This window comes from Rhopalosiphum maidis, chromosome 2 (assembly GCF_003676215.2).
Source record: "Rhopalosiphum maidis isolate BTI-1 chromosome 2, ASM367621v3, whole genome shotgun sequence".
Taxonomy (NCBI): domain Eukaryota; kingdom Metazoa; phylum Arthropoda; class Insecta; order Hemiptera; family Aphididae; genus Rhopalosiphum; species Rhopalosiphum maidis.
This window is the reverse complement of record NC_040878.1, coordinates 68,378,640-68,397,425: the sequence shown is the minus strand read 5'-3', so window position 1 is coordinate 68,397,425 and position 18,786 is coordinate 68,378,640. Positions and strand designations below refer to the sequence as shown.

General features: G+C 25.1%; 1 protein-coding gene across 50 annotated transcripts in view; it reads left to right on the top strand.

Annotated features, from left to right (window-relative positions):
- LOC113554944 (Down syndrome cell adhesion molecule-like protein Dscam2) overlaps positions 1 to 18,786 on the top strand; it is a 62,478-nt gene that overhangs the window by 9,701 nt on the left and 33,991 nt on the right. For 21 of the 50 annotated variants that reach the window (XM_026959049.1, XM_026959068.1, XM_026959057.1 and 18 more), the window contains exons 2-5: positions 2,909 to 3,090; positions 4,217 to 4,355; positions 7,134 to 7,325; positions 13,702 to 13,851. In XM_026959049.1, the coding sequence (XP_026814850.1) occupies positions 2,909 to 3,090; positions 4,217 to 4,355; positions 7,134 to 7,325; positions 13,702 to 13,851 (663 nt within the window). Of the gene's footprint in view, positions 1 to 2,908; positions 3,091 to 4,216; positions 4,356 to 6,518; positions 6,681 to 6,838; positions 7,001 to 7,133; positions 7,326 to 8,736; positions 8,902 to 9,333; positions 9,499 to 10,725; positions 10,891 to 12,405; positions 12,574 to 13,701; positions 13,852 to 15,566; positions 15,691 to 15,742; positions 15,861 to 16,018; positions 16,143 to 16,469; positions 16,594 to 17,289; positions 17,414 to 18,025; positions 18,150 to 18,203; positions 18,328 to 18,786 lie in introns of all 50 variants that reach the window. The other 29 variants (XM_026959090.1, XM_026959078.1, XM_026959074.1 and 26 more) reach the window with 18 other exon arrangements.

Here is an 18,786-nt window from a genome sequence, read left to right as displayed (position 1 = left end):
GGGAACAGCGCAATGTTGAGGTCAATGCTGAGCGCGTTGTCATTTAATTCGTCTTCATTGTGCATTTTAATTTGTCGCTTGTTTGGGTAACAAGTGTATTGAACATAGAGTACTTAAATTATATTAAATTATTTAATCATATATTTTATATCTGTATGAATTGTGTGCTGCAAATTAATTAATATTTACTAAAATTTAAAAACAGTATTAAATCAAATCATTTCAAATAATTAATGATATTCTTTATATTTACTGTGTATAACTATTTAATAATTAATAGTAGATACATAACAAAATAATATTGATACAATCTATCGAGTATCGATAAACATCGAGTTCAAGATATCAATTATTTATCTATTTACCTATATTTTAAATTTAAGAGTTTAATTTTATAAATTAATATTTTATAACCCTTGGCTAATTATCCACAGACCACAATTATAAATAATAATAAACATAACATTCAAAATATTTATATCCAATTACAGTAGTACCTAATCAAATTTCAATATTTGACGAAACTGTTGAACAAATAATTATAATTAATAATATTTTAGGTACACATAGATAATTTGTTTATGTTTTTATGAAATATATTTTAAAAACGCTTGCGCCGTGATATTTTTTATTTTTTTATTACCACACATTACACAATATAGCTTTTTAGACTATATAGGATACATTATTTAAGATCATATCCACACATACTTATTTAGTTTACGTTCACTTAGACTTAGTCCATTCTATATTAGTCATGTTTTATGTACGTTAGTACAACCTTGAAAATTACTAAATAATACCCACTTAACTTTGAGATATTAGATGAAATGATATATTTAATTAAATTATTTTATCGACTTTATTTAAATTAATAATGCAATAACCAATATGTATAATACTTATTTTACCATTTCATATTAAAAAAATATATAAACATATAAAATAATTATGAAAATTTTATTGAGATACATATTATTATTTTATCTACATTTGTTTGATAATATTAATTTAACAATCTATTCATGTAACGTAAATGAGTATGTATATAATTTACAACTAATTTAATAATAAAAATATGTTAATATGTTAATTAAATTGGTGTGTAAAATCATGTATAGATTAAATATGGTTTTACTAAAATTAGGGTTAGCGTAAATTTATTTTATTAGCTATATATTCAATTTATTGTAAACTTATTCAGTTAGGTATTGGAACCAAATTTACTTAATATTTATTTAAATATCCTTATTTCTTTAAAATCTATCCTAACACATACACCCACACATAATATATATATATATAATAGTATTATAATACCTACCATAGACCACTACTGTTTATTTATAGAAAATTCCTTTCACATTTTTCTACAACTTAGATATTTAAAATACGAAGTCTTAAATAATTGTTACTAGTTCAAAAAGTAAATGTCGATTTCTTGATCTGAATAAGTGTAGTTTATTTGTATTTAAAACACGTGTTATTGGTATGTGTTTGTTACCTCATACAAAGAACATATGTTCATAATAATTTAATTTAATTATAATGATGATGGTTAAGTATATTATAGTTTAATGCTATAATTTTTAATTTTTGTTTTTAAATTTTTGCTGTCGTCTTATTATTATATATTAATATGTATAGTTATTACTCATTAGTTCGTTAAATATATATATATATATATTTAAGTAATAATAACTATTATTTTATAAAATAAAAATATAAAATACAATTATTTTTTGACAAAATTTTCAACTTTTTTTCTTCTAATTTTTAAGGTAATTTTATGAATTAAACATATTTGTTTATTTATAAATTGGTAAATTTTAAGTGAAGTTTTGTAAACATAAACTAAAATTATTTAATTATTTGCATTGTAACACCCAGTAGGTAACATGGGTATGTTGTAAAGTATTTTTACTTCTATACATTTTATTATATAATAATATTATATTGTAGTGTGTCTCCTAATAATTCCTTGAATAGTTTTAAAAGCAATATAGAAAAATAAAATCATAAATAATGTGTTGTTGAGTTAAACCAAATGTATTTCATTATTTATTAATGTATTTAAAAACATTTCAATAGTGTTATAACTTAAAATATGATAAAACGAGATTATAAAATTATTGTTTAAAATTTAACTTCCTTCTTATGAATTCAATTTAAAAATATAACAAAGGCATATCAAAAGTAATCTATAGTACACCAATTATATCAAAATATCCCATTGTACTGGCAATTGTAGTGTATATGTATTATATATGAGCTTTTACTTGTAAAGCATTAAATTTCTAACCTCTTAAGTTTCATCATATCTCATCGTACATTATCATTCTTAAAAAAAAATTAAGAAATTAAAATTTAATATCGTAATTTAGAGTACTTATAAATAATTAAATAGCTACAAAAATATTGAATTTAATGTTTTTAAACCAGAAATAGGGTACAGTGATTAGGTGTTGAAACTCAACTTCGCTTCATTCATCTCGATTCCGCAGGATATCAGCATTGATTAAATATATCAATTATACCAGTTACGGATTTACTAAGAAATATTTTCATTTTAATACAAAGATTAATTTTCACATTCGTGCAGAATTATTCTGACTGAAGCTCAGTTTTCTATATTATTGATATTGTTTAAAATATATCAATCTAAGTTTATTACAAAAAGATTAATAACTTTGAGCTCATTTATTAACTATGGTAATGAATACCGTATCATATTAAAATATTCAGTCTTAATAATATAATTATAACCCATAATTAAAGCTACTAATTAAATTAAAATAAATCTAAAACTAAATTACTTGTTTAAAATTATATATTTAAAAAAATTATTGTTTCTAAACGAACTATTTCACAAAACTAATTTGTTTTATATATTTTACGTTTTTTATAGTCTTGTGTGAAGATGATACTACCATGGGACCCATGTTTATCAAAGAACCAGAAAATCGGGTGGATTTTTCAAATACTACTGGAGCTATTGTTGAATGTACTGCTAGGGGTAGTCCTAGACCTGAAATTATTTGGATACGTGCTGATGGTACTGCTGTTGGAGACGTACCTGGTTTACGACAAGTAAGAATTTTTATTCTTTAATAATTTATAAAACATATAATACAATAAGTGACACCTAAATTGTGTTTAATAGAATGAGGTAGATGGTAGTGGAGATTGTATTTATACTTGTATGGTCTTGTCTATGTGCAATCATGTACCTTAGTAGTAAAATACCATAAGAATCATAAGATAATAACAGAATAATTCCTATGTATTCATTCCAGAATGATTTATGGCAGCTATAATATATTTATATTAAAAAGTAAATTATATTTTCAAGTTTCTGTATAGATACTTTTCTAATTGATACTCAAATAATTAGTGGTGAGATGAAAATCTTAAACATTTAATAAGCATTTGGGCCCCAGGTGCTAGCATAAATTCTTTAACTCTCCCATGTTAAATCAGTATGCCACTGACATTATCAATTAAATAGTAAATTTTTATGTAATGATGTTCTCTGAATTAAAAATACACGTTTTTTTAAAATTTAAAATTTACTTTTTAACAACAAATTTTAAATTTCTTAACGAAGCGAATAGTATCTAACTGTTCAGTATGGTTTTCAATGCTAATCGTAGTGACTAGTGATAATGGTAATTATATACGATCCAAGCAAACATTTTTAACTTAATATACTTTAATTTTTAATATTTATAATATTTATACAGCTATTGAATTTAAATTGTAATAATTATATTATACTGGGTTATGGATTAAATTATTTTTTTTTGTATATATGTGTATAAAATAATTATAATTGGTGGCTGTGTCGGAGTATTTATATCGAGGTCGGATGTTTATGTTTCGATAGGGGAGGTTTAAAAAAGCCCCTGTGGTTATAAATATAGTGATAAATTGGGTTTAAGACATAAAATTTCACAAAAATCTAAAAAATTCAATCAAAACAAGTTGCTTATTTTAAAAAAAGTGGTAAAAATTCAAACAAAACGACGAATGTACACTATGCCATTATCATAACGATCTCTGTTATACTTACTAGTTATTGACTCATTTTGAAAATGACCGATAAATCGAGCGGTTTACCATTATTATTTTTTACCTAGCTCTAAGTACCTAATTATTTAATACAATTTTTAAAATTATACGTTTATGGTTTTAAACACTTTTAATATTTTTATAGGTCAAAGGAGATGGCAATTTGGTATTTCCACCTTTTCGAGCAGAAGATTATAAGCAAGAGGTACATGCCCAAGTTTATATTTGTATGGCTAAAAATCGTGTTGGTGTGATACATTCTAGGGATGTAAATGTTCGAGCTGGTATGTAAACTAAATTTTATTTATTAAACAAAATAATTTGTATTATCTGTCATTAATTAATTTAAAATAAAGTGGCTTAATAAAATAAGTGTACCACAGCAATAAAGTATTTAATAATTGCATACCTAAAAGTATTATGGATTTAAAATATGTTATATAAAACAATTTTTGTAAGTTGATTAATTCAAGAAATTATGATAATTTTAAAATTAACATTTAAAATTAATCCAATTATTCAAACACATTTAATACTCATATGTTTGTTTAAATATAATTTTCTTTTGGTTAATGGTATGAAATTATTAAATACATATTAAATGAAGGAGAAAATATAAGATAAATATTTCACAGAGAGAATATTAAAAATATGAATTAAATATTCCTAAGTTTATAGTAAATTGAAACATATTCATTATGTATATATCATATTATACTTATACTATACATTTATAACATAGTATTTAATCTCTATCTATTGTTAAGTATTTTATTATTTATTTTAAAACACTTAAGGCTTTGTTACAGTTAATGTATTATACATTAATTTGTGAGGTTAGTAAACATTTATGGTTAATATTTTGAGAGCTTAATAAATATGAACTATTTTTTTGTTTTCTGGAATTGGGAACATTTCCAAAACTATTCACAGAGTTATTTTTGACACATTCAGTGTTCTTAAAAAGTAAATATACCAAGTATAATTTTAATATATAAATTAATATTAACCTATATACATATATGTATATATGAATGAGACAACGTGTTTTTTTCTCAAAGTTTTAACTCTAAAAATGTAATTTGGTGATATGAATATTAATTACACCGTATATCGACTAGTTAGAGACAAAATAAGAAACTGCAGAGTGATTTTTTTAGAAACGAAAAATTAAAATTAAAGTTTTTGGTTTTAAACAACCATAGGTATATTATATAATAATGAATAACTCTTTTATGTCATTCGGGACTAAATACAAGTTAAATTATAGTTATTGGTTAATTAACTTATATGTTATATCAAAACCAGTATCCGTACATTCGAAATCGTAAAATGTCGAGTAAAATTTAAAGTTGTAGTTACTCCGAATTTCCGGGGTAGCACAAAATTCAGTATAAATATGTAATTTTAAGTACGTAAGACAAATAATATTAAATATAGGCCATATAAATTAAGTTAATGGAGTAATTTCATAAGAACTTTAAATGCAATAAATTATATGCATGTAAAGTAAAACTATGTTCATAATTTTTTACCAATTGATCCATCCACCAAGTGATATCGATGCCTCAAGTAATATTTTATCACGTTGCTTTTTTCTTTAACCAGTCGATATACCTAGTTTATATATAGAGCTATAGAGACAAAAACACAAATAATATTATTTATAAATATACTTATTAGTTATTATGTGCTCATAATACTTAAATGTATTTTTTATTAAAAAAAATTATAATTAGGTATAGTAAAACAACATATTATTTATACGTTATATGTTTTAATTTAAATTGTATGTTTGATGATATAATAATAATATATTAAGCTCTGTTTAATATTACTAATTTGACTTTTTATTTACAGCTGATGATATAAGTACTTAACTATTGATTTTTTTTTTAAATATTTTATATATTAGTTGTTATTATAATAATATAATGGTTGTTTATAATATGGATGTTTCGTATTGTTAGTTGTCGCACAAAATTACGAAATCGATGTAATTAAAGAATTTGCTATTAAAGGCAATTCAGCTATAATGAAATGTCAAGTTCCTTCGTATGTATCTGATTTTGTACATGTTGTATCGTGGATTACCGAAGATTCGGAATATATTCTAGGATCTGATTACGGTAGGGAGATTAGTGTGTTAAAAGTTCGAATGTGTTCTTCCTAGATTTTTGTCCAAATATTGAACACATTTTACAAAGTTGTAGTCGATTTAAGTGTACATTTAATGATTTATATTGTGTAAATACACGTTGCTCTAGATTCCAGAATAATAATATACAGCGACATAAGTACTTCATATATGTGTCAAGTATTCAGATTAATAAACATGAATAGCTACTTATGTATATTTTTTACCCTTTTGAAACACGTTTATAATTTTTCATCCCTATATGTTTAAAAAATATCTATTACCTACTCTGATAACCTGTTTCTTCTAGTCGTTACACAGTTTTATGACACTGATGTAAATAAAGCTTACGCGATTCGTGGAAATTCTGTGATTATGAAATGTGAAACTCCATCGTATGTCACAGACTTCTTAACCGTTATATCATGGCATACTGATAATGGAGATGTATATTACCCAGGCGATGATAATGGTATTACATTTGGTGGTGTGCATTTGATAGATTTAAATTTAATTAAAATTGCTTTTATAATTGAAAGTGACAATGTTTCCTATCTAATCTTTCGTACAATTATATCCAATAATAAATTATTTCTGTGTACAGTTTCTTAATTATTTATTCTGATATAGCTGTAAGTCAATATTACGAAGTTGACGTAAATAAAGAGCCAGTGATAAAAGGCAACTCAGTTGTAATGAAATGTGGTATTCCATCATTTGTCGCCGATTTTGTTATTGTATTATCATGGAGCACTGATAAGGGTGACAATTTTTACCCTGGAATAGATTATGGTATTTTATAGTCATTGCCATATATTATTATATAGTATGATATGGAGATTCCTAACAAATTTTAAACGAAATCCTATTAAAATCAAATTTTCATATTTATGCGTAACTCCTTCATTTTATATTGTCGATTTAGTTATAGAAGAACCATACAGAAGTGAAGTGAACAATGAATATGTAATACGGGGTAACTCGGTTGTATTAAAATGTAGCATACCACCATTTATCGCAGATTTTGTGACTATTGTATCTTGGCAGGATAATCGTGGCAATGTATACGAACCATCATTAATCGAAGAAAACCCTGTAAACTTATTAAATAATGATGGTATTTTAATTTAATAGTTTTATTGTGGATTGTACGATTATTGATACCTACATCCTAGTATTTCAAGTGCCTGTAACACATTTCTTTTTCTATCCATTATTAATGGTTTGTTTATAAAATAAATGATCTTAGTTATCGGAGAACCGTATAGAAGTGACGTTAGTCCAGAATATGTGATCAGGGGAAACTCGTTATTATTCAAGTGCAGTATTCCACCTTTTGTAGCAGATTTTGTTAATGTAATTTCTTGGATTGATGACGCTGGTAATAATTACTACATCAATGAAAGCGGAGCAACCAATTATGGTACTAAAGTTTTTAATTACACACAATTGTTTGAGTCAAAATTTGTAATCCTTTTCAATATCCCATGATAAATCTGTTAATATTTTTAAAAAAACTGTAGTATTCTGGTTATAAAATATACTACAATTAATAATTACTTATTGAATGATGATATTATTTACTTGCTAGTTTATAAAATAAATAAAAACTATTTTAGTGATACAAGAACCATACAGAAGTGATGTCAGCTTGGAGTATGTCATTAGAGGCAATTCTGTAGTATTAAAATGTGGTATACCGCCTTTCATTGCCGATTTTGTGTCTGTTATATCATGGCAAGACGACGCCGGAAATGTGTTCCCCTCTATGTCAACCCAATCTATCCATGATGGTATTTGCAAATTAGACCATATGTATATACAAAGAGAATATGTGTCATTCAATTTAAATTATTATACGACTACTAAATCTTCCACTCCCTATCGTATTCCAGGTTATCGTTCTTTGTTTTTCACAATATACCAAACAAACACTTAATATAAATTCCCTTGCGGGTAATTTACACGCAACTTTTTAATCTCTTAATATTTTACCATCCAAGTTAATGCTTCGATTAAAATCTACATATGGATATTATTATTTTTTTTTTACGATCAGTGGTCACGCAAAATTATTTGGTAGAAGTAAATAATGAACATGTTATCAGAGGTAATTCAGCTATTATAAAGTGCAGTATACCGTCATTTGTAGCCGATTTTGTAACAGTTTTATCGTGGAATGATAATACAGAAAACGAGTATACATTTCATCATGATTATACTCAAGGTATTTTTATTAGAAAAAATCAGAAGCATTTTATAAATTACACGCGATAATTTTAAAATCATTCCCTACATAGGCTATGAACGTACCTTTGTGATAAATATAAAAATGTTTATTATTTCTAGTGAAAGTAGCGTTTACTTATAAGTTATTAAGCAATTTGAAATTTTATTATTTTTATGAAAATTTTAGAAAAAAGTATAATATTAAATTATTTAACATATTTTCATACAATAATTACCTATTTATTTATTTATTTTTTTAACTAATTTCTTTACGTTAAATCGATTCATTTTCTCTTAAGTTGTTAACCAGATGTATGCTTCAGAGGTGATAACGGAATATGTAATACGTGGTAATACAGCTATATTGAAATGCACTATTCCTTCGTTTGTGGCAGATTTTGTTGTAGTAAATTCTTGGATATCTTCTGATGGCCAAGAATATCACAATTTAAATGACAATTATGGTAGGTTATGATTTTTTGATGGCCAGTTGACTATGTACACTAAATCCGTCGATTCCTCAAACTTAATATAGACATTTAAAACATGCCTTTAATTTTTTATTCGATAAGTAAACTTTTTAAAACCTAATAATATTATATTATTTACATATAATATATATAAATATATTTATATATTTTAAAAGAATCAACAAAAAATATTTTATACATATAAATAATGTTATTTTGAAATAGCCGTTCGTCGTTGAGTAGATAACGTTAGGACTTAGGAAAGGTTTTTAAGCGTTTTAAAATGAAGAAAAGTTATATTTTGATCACGATTAAAAAAAAATAGTTAATAACATAATATTGGTTATTTCTAAGATTATTTCTACTTACTTCACTTTTATTTATTTTAATCGTTTATTGATAGGATTAAGTGTAATATTTTTATAGTTGTATTGCAAAATTATATTACTGGAGCCGAAGATGAATATGTAATACTTGGTAACACTGCAGTAATTAAATGCAAAGTGCCTAGTTTTGTAGCAGATTTTGTTTCAATTGAATCTTGGATATCTTCTGATGGTCAAGAATACCGTTATTTAAGTGACAGATATGGTACACAGAAATTTTTGGACGTAGTATTTAATAAGTGTAATGCGTTCTGATGTATACTAAAAACTCCTTACATGTTGAAATCCGACGGCTTTTTATTTAGGTACTCTTTTATTTTATTTTTTATATGTATATCCTTCATTGTTTTTAAAAATAGTTGTGAATCAGAACTATGAGTCCGAGCTGATGCCTACAGAATATGTAATACGAGGAAACTCGGCTGTATTAAAATGTAGCGTGCCGTCGTTTGTAGTCGATTTTATTACTGTCGAATCTTGGGTGACGAGTGAAGGTCAAACGTATACTAAAGATTCAATTGAAAGTAAACAAATTATCAATGAAAAATCTTAGAAAATGATAACGTTTTTTAAATATCTGTATTATAGTAATCCTTATATATGATCCAAAATATATCATCATCGTTGAATTGGTAGTTTTTATGTAGGCATAATTATTTTTCGATTATTTTGCAAATGTGTTAATTATTTTACAGTGGTAATTCAAAATTATGTCACTGAAGCTGAAAATGAATATGTAATACGTGGTAATACCGCGATAATTAAATGCAAAATCCCCAGTTTTGTTGCCGATTTTGTTTCAGTGGACGCTTGGATAGCCGACAATGACACTACTTTTACTGTTCATACAATATTTAATACGAATGACAATGATTGTAAGATTCCGTAACACAATGAGGATTATTATTTCAAACGTTTGTCTAAATATCCTGACTAAAATCCATACATAATTTGCAATATTAACTATGAACAATTAATATACGTAGCCAAAGAACTTTTTCTTCACTGTGAATTTTAAAATCAATTTTTCTTATGATAGTTAATGCACGTGTGTTAATCATGGACATATAATATATTTTTGTCAGTTGTTCATCAGTCGTATGAAGTTGAGGCTGATAATGAGTACGTCATCAAAGGTAATAGCATCATTATGAAATGCGAAATACCAAGTTTCGTTGCTGATTTTGTTTCGGTCACTCACTGGATAGACTCCACTGGAAAATCGTATTACTACAATAATTATTATGGTATAATACTAAGTAGTCTGGTTAAATATATGGTTTTGTACTTACGTTTGCTATGTGTTTATTTAAAATCCTGTCTAGAGATTTTTTAAATCATGTGCTGAAGAAACTACAAATCTACCTTATTATTATTATTATTATTCTGTCAAAAAGCCTATTTATATGTTTTTTTTTTTATATATACCCAGTGGTAAATCAGCTTTATCAAACTAGAGTCATTGATGAATATGTGCTGTTAGGAAATTCTGTTGTTTTGAAATGCCTCGTTCCAAGTTTTGTAGCAGATTTTGTTCATGTGTTAGGATGGGTGGATGATAGTGGAAACAATATCGGAACAAGTATAGATAAACAGGGTACAATACATTTTATTACTCGATGTTTAATGTATGATAGAAATATGAATGATTTTTAATTTAGTATTATTGTTCCTATCCAATTTAATATCTCGATGTCAGTACAGAATATATTATATTATAAAATATAACTGTGATTAATACAAAAAAATTTTTTGTACGATTAATTAAATATGCATTTAGTTGTGGAACAATCATATCAGCTTCGGGTTAATGATGAGTTTGTACTCAAAGGAAATACAGCAATATTAAAATGCATAGTACCCAGTTTTGTTGGAGATTTTCTCGAAATTATAGAATGGGTGTCTGAGTCTGGAGAATCGTTCAATGTTAACCAACTTTATAAGGGTTTGTGTTGTTAATACCTAGTTGTTATATTTTGGAATAGATGATTTATTTGAAGAAAAAAAAAACAATTATTTTCCATCTATTATCCTAAACCAATGAATCAGTTTTCTCAAAACCATAAGTTCAATATGTATAAATACTTGTATATATACTTTTAATACATATTTTTCAGTTGTGAGTCAGTATTATGAAGCTCAAGTTTATGATATGTTTGTAATTAGAGGAAATACAGCTATTTTCAAATGTTCTGTACCTTCATTTGTGTCTGATTATGTTTATGTTGATTCGTGGGAAGCTACTAACGGTGAAATCTATTTCATTTCAAATAAAAATCATGGTAGTTATTTTTGATATTATGGTGAATGATGAAAATTGATTGTTTAATTGTATAAGTATTTCATATTGCTTGAGTATTATATAGTTTGACATTTCCTGTCTATTCTCTAATTGTCACAAAAAAATCCACTTATTGGTTTTGATATATTATATTCAAATTTTCTAATAATATATTTGTATTTTAACCAAAACATTTAATATATTTTATACAATATGTCTTGATGTTAAAAAACTATTTTTAATAATTATATTTTGAAAATTTGAAAATTTGAGTCTGTTTCATATAATTTGAGTCACTTGAAGTCTAAATTTAATCAGCTACATATTATATCTTAATATGTAAATATCTAATAACTATATTTCAATTATGTATTTACTTAAATGTAGAAATTGTATTATTCAATTGGTTGATTTCAGCTGTAAATCAATATTATGAAGCCATTTTGTATGATATGTTTGTCATCAAGGGCAATACTGCAATTTTTAAATGTATTGTTCCATCATTTGTTGCTGATTATGTTTCTGTAGTTTCTTGGGAAGATACTATTGGAAACAAATATTTTGTATCACCCGATAAAAACTTTGGTATTAATCTCTATTATTGTAGACCTTATAATATGAAATCAAATATATATATTTACATAATTCTCCTTATTTTCTCATCCTGTATTTGTATTTTGTAATTTATATTTTCATCAATGAAAATTTCAAAAAATATTATATTCTCAAATTATTGTTACTTACTTTCTTTACCACACATTTAAGTCAAATAAATTTCATTATATTTGTCGAAAATTGTCTCATTGTTTGTTCTGAATTGTCTCTTTTTAGTGGTCAATCAACTTTACACTGTTAATGTAATGGATGAATCTATTCTTCGTGGAAATACTGCTATATTGAAATGTCACATCCCTAGTTTTGTTGCCGATTATGTGTTTGTATCTAGTTGGACTTCAGATGATGGTGATGAGTATTCAATTAATGCAAATCATGTTTATGGTATTGAAATAGAAAAATATTCTTAATTCTCTAAAGTTTTATTATAAGGTTCAAATGTTTTTTTAAAAATTCGGATTTTTTTTCTAAAATAAACAAGACAAGGGTATGTTACGGTTTTCCTTTTTTTGTTTCCAATTTTTATCATTTTTCTTTATGTTCCTCTGAATCCTGGATGAATGTGATGAATGAATGCGTTACGTAGTTAGTTAACACTGAACAATTTAAAACTTTATATTTAATGGGCTTATAAATATATTAATTTTACATTTCAATATGATTTGATTTTAATAATATTTATTTTTATTTTTTTTCTTGTTAATTAACAGAATATTAATATAAAGATTTAATTATTGTTCAGTTGTTCATTGCTTTTGCTTTTAAATGAGAATAATCGATGCAAAATTATATTTAACTTAAAATGCATGTATAATAAATTTGTTAACTTCATACTTTATTAGTGTTTGTGTATTAAGATGGTGCCACACGTAGAATATTTCACTAAAAATACCAATTCATAAAGTAAATAACCATACAGGTTTTTACAATCATGAGATGAAAATTATTTAAGGCATATGAAAACTTTATCTATGCTATAGCAGCTTTATATATATTTTTTAAAGACATCATACATTTTTTAAAACGTATTATTTTACTTTTTTTAGAATTTTTTTTATTGGAAAAACATTTAATGCTGCTATTGTTTAGAAAAAGTTTCCATCTATCTGGTATGGATATTTTATTTCATAACTACATGATTGTATCCTAATGGAGTTTTCCTGCTTTAAATGGTTTTAAATGAAACATTTAATAGTTTTTTTTTTTATTATAATCTCAAATTTTGTTTAAAATAAGTTTTTTGATTTACTTATTTACAGTTTTTTAAATAATGAAAATTTTACTGTTGCACTTTCTTAAGAAAATATATTTTCATTTGGCATCGATTATGTGAGATTTCATTACCATCAATAATTATTAATTTTAAAAAAATAAAATGTTTATAACAATTCAAAATTATTTACGTTAAAATGTTATACATTTTTTGAAATCTCATTTATATTTTTTACTAAGCTTTTGCAAAATAAATATCTGCAAATCAATTCTAATTTTAATTAATTTTTAATTTTCAAGATGGTAAATATTTGGTTTTACCTTCTGGAGAATTACATATTCGTGACGTAACACCAGAAGATGGAACTAAGTCTTACCAATGCCGAACTAAACATAGATTAACTGGAGAAACAAGACTTAGTGCTACTAAAGGAAGATTAGTTATTACAGGTTAGTAAAATATAATTTTATTTTATTTTTTACTTATTCACTGAAAAGTATATTGGTAATAAACATTGTATATAATTAAATATTTTAAATCAAAAAGCTTTTTAAATTACAATTTTATAATTTTTATTTTCTATGCAAAAACGAATTATTTTTATAGTATATTTAAATGTTTTCAAAATTAATCTCCTATATTAATTTATTATTTTTTTAAATTTCATGTTAAATATTTCTATTCTTGATTTATAATAAATACTATACATAAAGTTGTCGAACGAATTGAATGTCTTCTACTGGCAATCTTTAGAAAATAGTTTTATGCACAACTTTTCTAGTTTGTTATATTTGTTTATTATCTATTCCAGTGTTTCTCAACTTTTGTATTATAATGACACACTATTAAAATATTTTATACTTTGAGACACAATAAAAAACTAAGAATAATGGGTAATATTTAATTTTAATTAGTAATATAAATTAAGAATAACAATAAAAAAATATAATATATATAGTTATAAATGTCGACAATAGATGACTTATTTTTAATCATTTTAAAAATTATACCAAATACCTATTAATTTTTGTAAATTGTATCAAAAATGTCTCTCATGTTGTGTCATTTTATATACTTTGACATATTTGAACTTATCTAGCAACACATTGGTTGAGAAACACTGATCTATTTAATATAGCTTACCAATATATTTTTCTTAGTGTAAATGCAAATAGCTAAATTTTTATTCTTTCTTGATTTTGGGAGTTAAAAGTAATAATAACAAATAGCATTTTTAATTTTTAATTAATTAAATTATAAACTAATTTATAATATTACAGATGACTTTAAAAAGTATTTATTGGTTTTTTAAGAATTCCAATTTAGCTATTTGGTACAATAAATAATTTATAATAAGATCATTGTTGCATTTATCTTAATGGTATTAATAAATATGATATTTTTATTAAAATCAAAAATATTTTATCATTTTTTATATTAAATGCATCATTGATCTTATTAAAAAATTACTTTTTTAATTTAATATTTTTAAATAAATAATGTACTCAAACACATATTTTTTAGTTTTACTGGTTATTTTTAAGTAGGTAATTAAATAATAATTATATTACAATTTACTTATTTAACATAATTATGTTGGTTCTGTGTAAGAAGAAGTGTGCTATATTTTGTTCTATTTTATTCTATCAAAATTTAAAGAAACTTGTTAACTAAAAAATGTGTGTTTGAAAATGAAGCCTGAATGTTGGGATAGGGTACCCCTGCGACACATTAAAGCACAAGTCAGCTGTGTAAAGTATTAAATCAAATAAAATATTGATTGAAATAAAGTTATTTCATTTTTCTGTTATCGTGACATTAGAAAATACTTTATCACTTCTTAGACCCCGTCGGTAGTTCATCTCCAAAATTTGCTTCTTTGGAAACTGGTAAGAGTTATCAGTTCAGATCAGGACAAAGTCTTGTGTTAACTTGTTCTGCTCAAAGTCATCCAGTACCAACATACAGGTAAGGACTAGCATTTGAATAGAATAAACGTATTAAAAGACTTTGGTATAAAAGTTAGGAAAACCAATTAAACATATTTAAATTTTCAACTATAAGTATTATAAAGCAAAGTTTCAATATATTTTATAATAATTGTAAAAAATATTTTCATTACCATGCTCTATATTTTGTAGTTTTACGTTTTATTTTAATTTAGATCCCATTACTAGTATTGCTCCAAAATTCTCGTCAACAACAAATATTCAAGGATTTAAAATTCAACGTTATAGTTCATTTGTTCTGCTTTGTCCTTCACAAGGGTACCCTGTACCAATTTCAAGGTGGGTAAGACGTTATAAAAACTAAATTAAATTTTCCATTTAAAAACATTAGAACCAGTAAGTTCGACAGCACCTAAATTTCCACTGATAGCAGAATCTTTCAAGTCAAGATTATTTCAAAATGTAGACATGTTGTGTCCAGCGCAAGGTTATCCGGTTCCCACTTATAGGTATAAATATTGCAATATGAAATAATTAATAATGTTTGAATTATAAAGAGCATTAGTTTTGAGCTTTAGTGCAATTAGCAAAATATCCCCGTATAAACATTATTATGTTTAATTTCAAAAATTTTTGTTATAATGACATTTCTTGGTTTCAATTATAGAACCTATTGGCTTAAAAGCTCCAAGTTTTCCATCGGAAGCTAAATCTGTTACCTACATAAAAAAAATGGATCAAACTATTAGTTTATTATGTTTGGCTCAGGGATATGGTGTACCAACATTCAGGTAAAATATTTTATCGACTTATTCTTTATATATTTTGGGATAAAATAGAACCTGTAGGATTCAAGTCTCCAACATTTCCGTCTTCTTCAAAATCCAGTTGGTTTGTTAAACATTTATTAGACCATCTTTCTTTGCTTTGCTCGGCACAGGGGTACCCAATTCCGGAATACAGGTAAACAAATTAAAAAAATGTTGACTTAATACAATTTATTGAATAAACACATCATAATATAGTGTAATACAATTATTATTTAAACTATAAATTATTAAATAATAAAAAATAAATAAATAAATAAACAATCTAGATATAAAATGTACCTCTTCCAGAACCATATAGTCTTAAGGCACCTACATTTCCGTCAGAGGACGAGATATCCAGATTCAAGAAAAAAAGTTCACATAGTATTAGTTTACTCTGTGAAGCTCAAGGCTATCCTATCCCTTCATTCAGGTACAGTTAGGTATTTATAATAAAATCTTTTGGTATAATTTATAGAACCAGTAGGTCTTAAATCACCTGTATTTTCATCTGATGCAGAAAGTGCAAGGTATAGAAAACGGTCTAATAATGATTTATCAGTATTATGTTCAGCACAAGGGTACCCTGCCCCAAGTTTCAGGTGAGATTATTCCACAATGTTAATATAACTCATATGATAGACTCTCAAAATTTGAAAATAAAGATTTGTTTTTAATAATTATAATATAGTTGTATAATATTTATTTTTAAACAAAGTAAATTTACCAGAATTACCTTATTCTAACATTTTGGCTAGAAATAAATTATTTTTATAATTATTTCTTTGATAGATTATACATTTTATCTATCCAATTATTTCTAGATCCTATTGGTATAAAATCACCTGCTTTTTCATCTGATTCAAAGGGTACTATATTTAACCGTAGATCTAAGTCTGATTTTGTGTTATTGTGTGAATCACAAGGATATCCAGTTCCCGATCATAGGTGAGAAAATGTTATCGATATATTTTCATATACTATGTAAATGAAGATGTAGAATTTTATTTTTAAATTAATTAATTATAAAGTCGCATGGGTAAATCTTTCACTGGCATTTGGGTTGAAAGAAAATAGTAATTAATTGTTTTCAAGATACAAAGTTAAAATATACTTACTGAATTTTCAGAACCTGTTGGTTATAAAGCACCTACATTATCATCAGATTTTTCTAGTACAGGGTTAAAAAAACGTGTAAACGGTCCAATTGTTTTATTGTGTCAATCACAAGGATATCCTGTACCCGATTTTAGGTGAGAGCTAAAAAAAAAAAGATGTGAATTTTACAATTTAAATTTAACCTCTAGTTAAAATTAAATGATATAGCAGTCAAAATGATAAAACACAAAATAATTTAAACAATTTTATTTTTATGAAAAATTTAGTGTCCCAGAAAATATGTAGGTGTATTGGTATCATAATATGTATCGGGTAATAAAATATGACTAACTACCTACTGTCAAGTATTTTCTATTAAAAAGAATAATTTTTTTATTTAAACAAATTAGTTATAAACTTTTAAGACATGAACTAAGTAGGAATAAAATTGAGTTATTAATACAATTTATTAATTATAAATTTTGCATAGCTAATTAAATTTTTTTCTTTTTTTTAATAAACTAGGAATTTAATCATTTCCTTAATTTGAATATAGTGAATAACATTTATTGTTAACATTTTTTTACAAGTATACTATCGAGTGTCAAATTGTTTTTAACTTTGATTGTTTTATTATGAAAATACTTATAAATTATTATGAATTACTTAATTGATTTAAATAAAAATTACCTTGTTTCCAACATTCAGATTTTAACCTGATTTACATAAATATACGTTCAAGTATTTTTTTTTCAATTTGTATTCAGAGCCAATAGGATTAAAATCTCCTACACTGTCTTCAGATTTTGAAGGTACTCGTTTAAAGAAAAGCTCTAAGAATGCCATTGTTTTACTGTGTCAATCTCAGGGATATCCTGTCCCAGAATTCAGGTGAGACCATTATACAATAATTTCAAAAACTTATTTTTATGTTGTACCTTTTAGAGCCTGTAGGCTTAAAGTCTCCTGCGTTTTCCGCCAAATCAGAAACATATAAATTTAAAATGAAGTCTTTTGCTGATTTGAATCTTTTATGTGACGCACAAGGATATCCTATCCCAGCATTCAGGTTGGAAATAATATGCCTAATTTTGTTTAAAGTTTACCTAACTTTCTATAGACCCGGTTGGTGTTAAAGCTCCTTCACTATCTTCAGATATAAAACGTAGTTGGATAGAAAGACAAATTAAAAAAGAGATTGGTCTATTATGTCTAGCACAAGGTTCTCCAGTTCCTTTATCTCAGTAAGGCAAAATTATAAATACATTTAGGGTTATCATACTTAGTTAATATAAAAATTTTTCAATTTTTCTCATTTAACATTGTGGAATAATATTACTATTAGGAAATGTATTTTAATTTGATAAAATATTTCCTCTTTAGACACTGTTGGTGTTAAAGCTCCAACTGCACCAGATGATAAAAGTAGAACAATCGTACGTCATTTTGGACAATATATAACACTTTTTTGCCAAACTCAGGCTTTTCCCATACCGTCTTTCAGGTCGGTAGTATATAAATATAATAT